The sequence below is a fragment of the Saimiri boliviensis genome, chromosome 18 (assembly GCF_048565385.1).
Source record: "Saimiri boliviensis isolate mSaiBol1 chromosome 18, mSaiBol1.pri, whole genome shotgun sequence".
Lineage (NCBI taxonomy): Eukaryota > Metazoa > Chordata > Mammalia > Primates > Cebidae > Saimiri > Saimiri boliviensis.
This window is the reverse complement of record NC_133466.1, coordinates 14574235-14586613: the sequence shown is the minus strand read 5'-3', so window position 1 is coordinate 14586613 and position 12379 is coordinate 14574235. Positions and strand designations below refer to the sequence as shown.

Below are 12379 nucleotides of genomic sequence, written 5' to 3'. Positions count from 1 at the left end.
ATCTTGTGTATGAACCACATAAAGTACCAACGAACAATCAGAAATAATAGTTTAAATCTATGCATAGTAGCATTAATGAGTCTTTCAACACAAATAGTGCTGAGGGAGAAAAAGTTTTCAAAAGATATAACACAACTTACATAGATTTAAAATATATAATAAAAAGACCAACTTTCTTGGGACTTTGAAAACATGAATAGGGATGCTTGCATATGAGATAAAATGCAATATGGCTGTAAATGAGAGATGAGAGTGGAAGTCAAAAAGAAATAGAAGCAAATAAATAAATTATTATGTTACCAAAATCTTAAAACACATAAAGACCCATGTGTGGACAAACAATAACACTGTATGAATAGGGGAGTATATTAAACCTCTACATGATAAGAAAAAAAAATTGGTGAAGACATCAATTGTGTACCTGCCCTAATTAAAGTTGATGTAAGGACATATATTAATTTACCTAAGATTTTGCTTGCTCCGCTTTTTGTTCTTTCTTAGTTTATTCCATTTTTTCCCTCAGAGTGTTAAATTAGTTTGTTTATTTAAGATCTGTCTTCTTTGTCACTGTGAGCATTTATTGTTACAAAGTTTCCTCTTAAATCTGCCTTTGCTGCAACCCAAAGTTTTGATATGTTGTGCTTTTATTTTCATTTGTTTCAAGATATCTTGTTTTCCTTTCTTTTTTCTTTCTTGACCCATTTGTTGTTTATGATTATGTTATTTAGTTTTCATATATTTTTACATTTTCCAAAATTCCTTCCATTATTGATTTGTTGATTCAAACCATTTAGTGGGAAAAGATACTTAATATAATCACAGTCTTCTTAAATATGTTAAGACTTGTTTTGAAACAAATTTCAAAACCAAAAAAAAATAATCTTCTTAAGTATGTTAATACTTGTTTTGAAGCATTTTCCTGTGTTTTGAGAAGAATTGTCTTCTGCTGTTGTTGAATAAAATGTCCTATATATGTCTATTAGGTCCATTTGCTCTAAACTGCAGTTCAGATCTAATGGTTACTTACCTATTTTCTGTCTGAATAATCTGTTTATTGTTGAAAGTGAGGCATCAAAGCCCTTTACTATTATTGTATTATAAATCTCTCTTTAAGTGTATAAATATTTGCTTTACATTTTTAGGTGAAATAAATCATTCAATACAAATTGTGCTAAAAGAAAAGGAGTTTTAAAACGATATGCAATAATATAATTTAAATAGATATAAAATATGTAGTAGAATGGCCAACTTTTGGGGGCTATAGACAGGATGCAATGGGGTATTTGCATATAAAATAACAAATTACAAGGTGACTCTAAATGAGAGATGGGTGCGAGAATGGAAATAAAAGAGAAACAGGAGAGAATAAATAAATTACTATGTTAAAAAGAAAAGAAAAAGAGCCATGTGTGGACAAACAGCAATATCATATAAATAAGAGACTATTTTAAGCTCAGACCTCTACACTTGAAGAAAAAAATAGTAAAGTCATAAATTGCACCCCTGCCCAAATTCAAATTGCTGCAAGAACATATGGCCATTTAACTGAGATTTTGCTTTCTCAGTCATTGGTCCTTTTCTCTTTTTCCCCAAGACCTACAAACTTTGGACGCACACAGTTGACTGACTAGCAGAACTGCTGACCACAAACTTTTTGTTTTTTACAGACTTTCAGCTAAGAGTGGTCTCAGTACACATGTGTCCAAACAACAAAGAGTATCCCCTCCCAAATAAAAGAACAAACTTATTTTTTGTTTTTGTTTTGTTTTGTTTGTTTGTTTTGAGACGGAGTTTTGCTCTTGTTACCCAGGCTGGAGTGCAATGGCGCGATCTCGGCTCACCGCAACCTCCGTCTCCTGGGTTCAGGCACTTCTCCTGCCTCAGCCTCCTGAGTAGCTGGGATTACAGGCACGCGCCACTATGCCCAGCTAATTTTTGTATTTTTAGTAGAGATGGGGTTTCACCATGTTGACCAGGATGGTCTCAATCTCTTGACCTGGTGATCCACCCGCCTCGGCCTCCCAAAGTGCTGGGATTACAGGCGTGAGCCACCGCGCCCGGCCAAGAACAAAGTTTTAAAAGACCTGGTGCTCTTTATCATTTGTCCTTACTTGTGTAGAATGATGGTCATATACAGCAATCACTTTAAAACAATGAGTATGAATGTCACACAGCAGAGTGGGGAGCGGGAAAGTGAAAGAGCCCTGATCTTTCTCACCATCTTGAGCACTTGTAGTAACCTTATCTGCTTAGTCCAAGATTTCTTGTTTTACATATTCAAAATCTATTAACATTAAATTAATAGTGTTGCCTCTTAATTACCTTGACTTAAGCTCAACCGAGACAGTCATTGCTGGACTAGTATATTAACCTTAGTATATTAACCTGTATAAGTAGTATAAGTAGTTCCCCGTACTTTTTTTTTTTTTTTTTTTTTTTGAGACGGAGTTTCGCTCTTGTTACCCAGGCTGGAGTGCAATGGCGCGATCTCGGCTCACCGCAACCTCCGCCTCCTGGGTTCAAGCAATTCTCCTGCCTCAGCCTCCTGAGCTCCTGAGTAGTTGGGATTACAGGCACGCATCACCATGCCCAGCTAATTTTTAGTATTTTTAGTAGAGACAGGGTTTCACCATGTTGACCAGGATGGTCTCAATCTCTTGACCTGGTGATCCACTCTCCTCGCCCTCCCAAAGTGCTGGTATTACAGGCTTAAGCCACCGCGCCCAGCCCCCCGTCTCATTCTTGACTCTATTCCAATTCTTTTTCATGCATGTTTTAAAATTTTGAGCTTAATATTTGTGTTCTTGTTTAAATAAAAATGTAAAGAATTAACATACAAAGAACTAAGAAATATGTAAAACATCAGTATTTGGATTCAGCAAACAAAATAACATTTTCCTATTTTAAGTTGTAGTCACACGACTTTTAAGGAAGCAACAAACCCTCAAATTAAGGAGACATTAAGGAGACCAGACTTCTTAGTGAGTAAAGCCTTTTATTAAGAAAATTCTATTTTTGTTCCATTTTAGTATGCTCCAATTATATACCCCTCTTACGTTTCTGCAAATAGTCATGGCACAAAAATGAAGAAAAAGATGTGAGAGTTTTACATTAGAAAATTACTTACACTAGAAAATTAATCAGAATAAAATCTCCTCTCTTCACTTATGTCATGAAACTACTCAGTCTCCATCCACTGCAAACAGCTTCTCTTTTATGTATTCAGATAGTCAAGGGACCATAGTCAATCTTTACTTAGATGTGAAGATAGGAGAGATTTCAACTGGGCTTAATCTTGGAGAGGTCATCGCAAAGACAAGGATGATCTGCAGTGATGATTAGCAGCAAGAGGAATAGCATCTTCTGTAGTAAGATGGTCGGTAGCCACAGCAGCCAGAGCTGTATCCACAGCCATAGCGAGAGCCTAATCCATATGTAGAGCCATAGCCACAGCCATAGCCACAGCCAGAGCCATAGCCACAGCCAGAGCCACAGCCAGAGCTGTATCCACAGCCATAGCCACACACTGTTCCATAGCCAGAGCCGCATCCACAGCCAGAGCCGTATCCACAGCCATAGCCACAGCCTGTTCCATAGCCAGAGCCATATCCACAGCCATAGCCAGAGCCACAGCCAGAACCCCAGCCAGAGCTGTACCCACAGCCCCCAGAGGAGTTTCCGTAGTAGTTGCAACACATGGTGTCAGGAGGTGAGATTTCAGTGAAGGTGTAGGAGGATGTCTCTGAAGTGTGAGTGTCTTCTACTCTTCCAAGACCTTTATATACTTCCAGGAATGCATGGGTCATCCTCACATGGGCTCTAATTTGCTCATTTTGTAATCATTTGCCTAAATGAACTCATTCTCTGTACATCTACTTTCTTTGGAATTCATAATTTGCTTATAGCTTCCCTAGGAATATTTTTATGCCTGAAAGGAAAACAAACATACAAGTTTTAAACACACACACTCATACAACCATAATTTTATCTTCCATAGTTTCATGTCATGTCCATGACATTACACAACACTAAAATATGTTTGGCCTATAAATGTATGTTTATCATTCTGCTCTTGTAGGGTCTTGGAAGTCATCTATTAAATACGAAGTTCTACTCAATGCTCTTAATACCATTATCATCATCATCATCATCATCATCATCATTTCTTCTTATTCTTTCCTAATACCATGGTGTTCTTTCTTCTTGTCATACTTACTGAAAATTACTAATCACGGTTTTTGGACAAGGAATTGAGTATTTCTGCATGCTGCCTCTGCACCTTGAAACCCTCTTCTCTCTGAAGAAAAGTTTGACCATTCCCCCTTTTCTAGGTAATCTATGACCTTCTCTTCTCTCCTTGAAAGAAAAATTTTTGTTAAACTTCTGACAGGTCAGTTATGTAAGATGTATCATTTAAAATTTATAGTACAAACTTTTGAGTTTCCATTTAAAGTGAGGGAATTTCCTTGTTTCACAACTTCTTTGTTGTTGATGTCCAATTGTTAAATTCAGTTCTTAAATTCAGGTTTGTTTGTGTTTAAGACTCGAGTTTAACAATTGGATGTCAACAACAATTGGACTACTCTGATGTTTGTGCTGTGTACATCAGTGCTTTCTACTAAAATGTAATCAATCAATAAGTCATACACCAGACAAGTGGAGTGGGTGGGGAATGGGGGCTGTTGATCAAAGGGTACAAAATTTCAGTAAGGTAAGAGGAATTAACTTTAGTGATTTATTACACAAAAGGGTGACTATAATAAAGAGTGTTACATTGTTTATTTCAAAATTACTAAAAGAACAGATTTTAAACATTACCACAAAAATGATAACTATGCAAGGTCATCGCCTTTTTTAATTAGCTTAATTAAATTATTCACAGTGGTTTCCTGATTTTAGAATCGATTTTCCTTTCCAAACAAAATCTCAATAATATTTACTCACAATATTTTTGTTGTATATCTTACATTATGACATTAACAATAGTTGGCCTTTCTGTGCAATTTCCTATTCATTCTTACTCTTAGCTTGATATCTTTATTACCTTCATTGGGGAGATCGTTTCATAGGGATATGCATATGTTCAAATTCAAGAAATTATATCCATTAAATAAGTACAGTTTTACATCAATTATATATTACTAAAACTCATAAAATAAAGATAATAATTAAATAGATAAATATTGTCTGCATTCACTGGGAAACAAGAGGCACCCCTCTGGAGCACATGGTAAGCAAGTAATGCACATCAGGAGATACGAGCTTGCAGAGGGCCTGAGAAGCCCTGGGCTGCGGGCAGACTATGGAAAGTAGCAGTGATGGGTAGCCTATGTAGAGAATCTGCTTGTGTGGGTAGGAGCCCTGCAGGGACTCATGAGTACACTGTCCTCTAGATGCTAGTTTTCATGTAAACAGAGTCACATAGAGATTACTGCCAGGCTGAAGCTCAAGGTCCTTAAGGATCCAGCATATTCTGGACCCAAGAGTGTGGTGGAGCCTCACCAGATACTCTTAACTCATACTGCTAATACCGTCTAATCCCCTCCTGTGCCACACCCGAAAATGGAGAAGCCCTGCTTCCTCCTGTAATGTCCTTGCTGCATCCTCTCCTGAGAAAGCTTGAAGCATGCTCACAGTGGAGAAATATTTTTTAAAAATCCCTTCTATCAGCACAGAGCACGTACTAGGGAATGAATTTGATGCTGAGGGTCCATAAATTGATAACAATTATAGTCTCTCCTCCACATTCCAGAAGCTCTGTAGTAGAAATAGCTTTCCCTAGAAAACAAATTAATTAATTTCCTCACTGATCCATTTACTAATTATATATCCATGAAAAATATCACCAACCTAGATGAACCTCAGTTCCTGCAACTACCACATGGAATTAAAAGTAACCATATGTATTTTAAAAATTTGTTGAGGCATATATAAAATATAAAGGATGTAGCAGGGATCCTGGTATATAATGGAGACAATACTTTCTCTTTTTTTTCCATTTCCTTTATCCAAGTATAAACATTCCCAAATAATAACTTTTCAAATTTCTGCATGTACTTACATTTACACCTTTTTTATACTAAAATTTTAAGATTCATTCACATTGCTATGGTTTATAGTTATATGTGGCATATATGTTGTATATACATGCATATATTCATTTGGTTTTCTGTATTCATGAGTTCTACAATCATGATTCCATAAACTATAGATTCGATAAACTATAGATCAGAATTATTTGGTTAAAAAAATAAAAATCAACAATAAAAATAAAATCAATACAACTATTTACATAACATTAGCATTGTGTTCAGTATCATAAGTAGGCATCTTTTTCTTATTCTTGATCTTACAGGAAAAGCTTTCAGTTTTTTCCTGTTGAGTGTTATGTTAACTGTGGGCTTACTGAATATGGCCTCCATTGTGTTGAGGTACTTTCCATCTACATCTAAATTTTTGACATTTTTTAATTACAAAAGGATGTTAAATATTTTTGAATGCTTTTTTTGCATCATTCAGATGATCATACGGTTTTTGTTCCTTACTTCGTTAAAATGGTATATCGTGTTTATTGATTTGAGTATGTTCAGGATCCTTGCATTTCAGAAATAAATTACCGTGATGAATGAGTCTTTTAATGTGCTGTTTATTTCAGTTTGCTCATGTTCTGTTGAGAATTGTAGCACCTATGTTTGTCAGGAATGCTGGCCTGTAATTCTCCTTATTATAGTGTTCTTCTCTGGCTTTACTATCAGGACAATGCTGGCCTCACAAAAAAAATATAAATGTATATCCTCATCTTCAGCTTTTTGGAGGAGTTTGAAAAGCTAGTATTAGTTCTTTAAATGTTTGGTAGAATTCAACATTGAAGTCATTAATTCTTTGGCATTCCTATGATGGCCATTTTATTACTTATTCAATCTCCTTACTTGTAATTGGCATGTTCATGTTTTTTATATCTTCAGCCACATTGTCTTTTTACTGAGGAATTTCTTTTCTTTCAAAACAATCCCTGGTAGCTAAAGAATTACTATCAGAATTTTCTTATTTTCTGGATGTTTTAATGGATCATTTTATTCCTTTCATCCTTTCTTGCTGTCCTTCATTGTAATTAGATAATTCTTTCTAGTGGTATATGAATTTCACAGTGAGTAGTTCCTGATATCTTTTCAATAACTGAAATAGATCCTTCACATTATTGCAGTAATATCTGGCCACTCATAATGAGTTTCTCTGCATAGGCATTATGAATCTGGTGTCTTTCTTTCTCTTGCTCTGGAAATCATTGTTCCCAGAAATCCATTAATACTGGCAGTAACAGTAGGTTGGATACCTCGAAGCTTACTTGAAACCTGACATTCTTTATTCTAACTCTGTAACAAAATTTTTTTTCACTTTAAAGGCCATATTGTTATTATCCAGGTTACCTACAGCTAACCTCCAATTGTTCTTCACATATAGAGTCACAGTATTTCAAAGAAGCAGTGAATGATATGGATCAATTAATTAAGTCTGTGTTCTGAATGCCAATTTACCTGGAATTTTCTAGTATGTGGAGATCCAAATTTTTCAATACTTTCATGACAAGGATGCCAACAAGACAGTTTATTCCATCTTCATACTGCTTTAGCCATTAGAAAAATGTCTTACATTGTAAAATTTATGTCTTTAAAGTCTGGCTATCGGATCTAGTTGTCATCAGTGAAAAAACAAAGCAAAATAAACCTAATTCTCTATCACACATAACCCTGCACACAAAACCTTTGAAAAATGCTAAGAAACATAAATGTAAAATAAGGATGGTACAAACTTCAGAGCTGAACTCATGCATACTTCATAACAACACAGACTAAAGGTAGCCACACTAATCAGTGACAGTGGGCTGTTTAGTAGGTGGTACTGGAGAACCCAGCTCAACATAGTGTAAAATGAAACTGGACCAACATATATAAAGGTGGACTCCAGGTGGGTTAATAATCTAAAAGCAAAACATGAAACTTTAAAATTATGTGGAAATGTAGAATATTTTTGACAGAAAACTACAAAATAAGAAATGACAGTTAATAATTTTGTGCAATTGTGTGCACTATTAGCAAAAATAAACAAATTACAGTTTACAAGATTTTTCCAGTGCCGAAAAATGACATGGGAATTTATCAAGGATATGTAATATATTCCTACAAATCACTCAAAAAAAGGCAAAAAAAATCCATTTTTAAAATGGAGAAAGGGATATAAAAGAGAAACCATGAATATTAATATATAGGAAGAAATGAAATTGTTCAAATGCTTTAGTAATCAAAGATGTATAAATTATAACAGCAAGATAATATTTTTACTGTGCAAACAAGCAATATTAGAAAATTAGATAAAACAAGTATTGAAACATATGTAAGAACAGAGAAGTGCAATTTGAGGGTTTAGGCTGGTGCAGACGTTCTGGAGACTAACAGGGGAAAACTTAGAAAAATTAAAGATAAACACACAACTTGTATCAACTATTCAGATTCCGGGATTGACTCCTACAGAAACCCATAGGGAAAGTGTGTTCATTACAGCAATGTTGTGCTGAAGCAGTGCTGGGTGTGGTTGTATATGTATCACTGAGATAGTAAAAAGGCAAAATCTTATACATGAGCTACATGAAGTATCATATAGCAATAAGAAGTAGTCATTTAAATGCACATGTAGTATCAGAAATCAATGTTTTGATGCAATCGTGCTGAGGGAAAAAGGTTTTAAAAAGATATACTAAAAAATGTACTTAGATTTAAAATATAGAATGGCCAACTTTCTTTGGACGCTGACAAAATGAAATCAGTTAGTAGATTCCCTGTCTCTTTCTTCATTCTATTCTAATTTTTTTTTTTTAATTATTGTACTTTAGGTTCTGGGGTACATGTGCAGCTCATGCAGGATTGTTGTATAGGTATATACATGGCAAGGTGGTTTGCTGCCTTCATCCTCCCATTACCCATATCTGGTATTTCTCCCCTCATTATCCCTCCCCACCCTCCCACCCTCACTGTCCCTGCCCTAGTCCCCAGCTACTGACCGCAGTGTGTGATGCTTCCTTCCCTGTGTCCACATGTTTTCTAACCTTTTTTATTCATTATTTGAAATTTTGAGTGTGATATTTGTGTTTATATTTAAATACAAATATAAATAATTAACATACAAGGAATTAAGAAATATGTTAAACATCAGTATTTGGATTCAACTAATAAGATAACATTGTCACCCAGCTTTTAAGGAAGCCACAAACCCTCTAATTAATGCTGATTCTGACATTAAGGAGATGAGACTTCTTAGTGAATAAGGCCTTTTATTAAGAAAATTCTATTTTTGTTCCATTTTAATACATTCCAATTATACAGTCCTCTTGTGCTTCTGCAAATAGTCATGGCAGAGATGGAAAAAAGATGTCTGAATTTACATTTGAAAATTAATCAGAATAGATCTCCTCTCTTCAGTGATGTGATGTAACTACTCAGTCTCCATCCACTGCAAACAGCTTCTCTTATATGCATTCAGATGGTCAATGGACCACAGTCAATCTTTACTTAGATGTGAAGATAGTGGTTAGGGAAATTTTAAACTGAATTTGCTCTTGGAATGGTCACTGCAAAGGTAAGGATGATCTGTAGTGATGATTAGCAGCAAGAGGAATCGCATCTTCTGTAGCAAAATGGTCGGTAGCCACAGCAGCCAGAGCTGTATCCACAGCCATATCCACAGCCAGAGCCATAGTCACAGCCTGTTCCATATCCAGAACCATAGCCACAGCCATAGCCACAGCCAGAGCCGTATCCACAGCCATAGCCACAGCCGGCTCCATAGCCAGAGCCATAGCCGCAGCCATAGCCACAGCCAGAGCCATACCCGCAGCCATAGCCAGAGCCACAGCCAGAACCCCAGCCAGAGCTGTACCCACAGCCCCCAGAGGAGTTTCCGTAGTAGTTGCAACACATGGTGTCAGGAGGTGAGATTTCAGTGAAGGTGTAGGAGGATGTCTCTGAAGTGTGAGTGTCTTCTACTCTTCCAAGACCTTTATATACTTCCAGGAATGCATGGGTCATCCTCACATGGGCTCTATCTGCTCATTTTACAGTCAATTGCCTAAAATGAGCTTCTTCTGTGTACATCTACTTTCTTAGGAATTTATAATTTGCTTATAGCTTCCCTAGGAATATTTTCATCCCCAAAAAGAAAACAAACATACAAGGTCCAAACATGCAAGTTTATACAACCATAATTTTATTTGCCATAATTTCACTCATGGTTATGACATAACACATCACCAGTTTGACCTATAAATGTATGTTTACCATTCTGCTCTTGTAAGACCTTGGGAGTCATCTATTAAATCAGAAGTTCTATTCACTGCTCTTGATATCATTTATTCTTATCCTTTCTCAACACTTTGGGTTTTTAATCACAAACACTTCAAATTCTTTTCAGGGATTTTGGGCAGGCAATTAGGTATATCCATGTGCTACCTCCACTCTCTGAAATCCTCTACTTATCTCTGGAAAAAAAAAAAGGCATTCCATCCCCTTCTCCATGCAGGTTATGATCTTCTCTTCCTTCTTTGAAGGAAAAAATGTTTTTAAACTTGTGACAGATCAGTTATGTAAGAAGATGTATCATTTATTATTTTAAAAACAAACTTTCCAAGAATGTTAATTTAGAATGAGAGTAAATCTTTGGTTCACAGCTTCTCTGTTGTTGAAATCCAACTGTAGGGTCCAACTCTTAAACATACCTCATTTCAGAGTACTCTCATGTTTGTTCTATATACCAGTGCTTCCCACTAAAAATGTAATCAATCAATAATTTATAACTCCTTCTAGTGGAGCGGATGGGGAATGGGGAAATGTTGCTCAAAGGGTACAAAATTTTAGTAGAAATCGGATTTAGTAATCTCTGGCACAGATTGCTGACTATAATAATTAATAATGCATCATATTTTTAAATTACTGAAAGTATATTTTAAATGTTTCACCACAAAAATATGTATAAATATGTGAGATACTGTACTTAATTGGCTTGATTTAATCATTCCACAGTATTATCTTAATTTTAGTCACATTTCTATTCTTCAAAACAAAATTTTAATAATGATTTTTATGTGTAAGAAACTTTTTTGATATTTTACATTATGACATTAATAAGTGTTGACCTTTCCATAAATTTCTTGTTCATTCTGTTTTTAACTTTATCTTCTCCCATTGTTTCTATGATAAATGAATTCATAATTCATGAGTTCTCTTCATTGAGAACGCTCTTTTTCCTAAATTCTGGGGTTCTGGTGTTTACTTCACCCTCCATCTCTGCTTCTCACTTTACACACTAGCAAATCTTCAAATCTTCTCTGCTACCCCATTAATTTCCTGACTGAGTGGTTTCCTAATTATATGACCACAGAAAATGTCCTGAACTTAGATGAACATCAGTTTCTGCAACTGCTAAATGGGAATAAAAATAATCACATTTATTTAAAATTTTATCAAGAGGCCTACAGAAAATATATAGGAAATATAGAGTAGCAATAATCCTGATACATAGTGGAGACAACATATTTTCTTTCTTTTCCCCTTTTCTTTTACCCAAATAAAACATTCCTAAATAGTAACAGCTTTTCAAATTTCTGTATATGCTTCTATTGATCTGTTTATTATACTGAAATTTTGAGATTTGAATTTTAATTTTGCTAGCTTTAAAATCTGTGATATACATATGTATAAATATACATATGTCAATTAATGTTTTTATAATAAACTTTCAAAAGTGACCAGATGCTCTCAGAAAATGAACTTCCATGTAATTGACCTAAGTTTACCTTGCCTGAAGCATTTTATACAATAATGTTTTGTAAAAATATAACATCAAGCAACACGTCACAGGGCTTCGCTTCATCACATATTTTAAATCTCATAACCATGAAAATTTATTGAATTGACCAACACCTAACTTTGGAACTTGCCTGTGTATTAAATAGGGAGAAAGTAAGTTTCTGCATTCCCAGATAGTCATAGGATTGCTATGTGAAAGTAAAGTCGATCTCTGTTTGGAAGTGTGACCATAATGCAGATGAAGGTTTTGGAAGAGATGAGTAATGTGTCATTATGAAAGAGCCCTCCTGATTCATGAGGTCAACTTGAAAAGTTCTGTGAGCATCACATGATAGCAAATATACATTTCCCCTCTTTACCCTCTTTTCCCTTCAATGTCAATTTAATCTGAATCAGAATGTGATTTTATCCAATTCCATACAGAAGATGGTTTTCTCCACCTGTGAATGCTTTTTCTGTGAAAAATATTTCCTTCTCAGATATCTGTATTCGAGACTTAACATCATCCTGTGAAACCACCAAAC

The 12379-nt window shown here is 35.2% G+C and overlaps 1 protein-coding gene across 1 annotated transcript; it reads right to left on the bottom strand.

Moving 5' to 3' along the window:
* Positions 1-2975: 2975 nt before the first annotated feature.
* On the bottom strand, positions 2976-10046 carry LOC104651331 (uncharacterized). Its single transcript, XM_074389253.1, has 2 exons — positions 9659-10046; positions 2976-3784 (listed from the first exon to the last, which is right to left on the bottom strand). The coding sequence occupies exons 1-2, from the start codon at positions 9969-9971 to the stop codon at positions 3339-3341; spliced, it is 759 nt and encodes a 252-aa protein (XP_074245354.1). The 5' UTR covers positions 9972-10046; the 3' UTR covers positions 2976-3338.
* Between the last annotated feature and the right edge of the window lie 2333 nt (positions 10047-12379).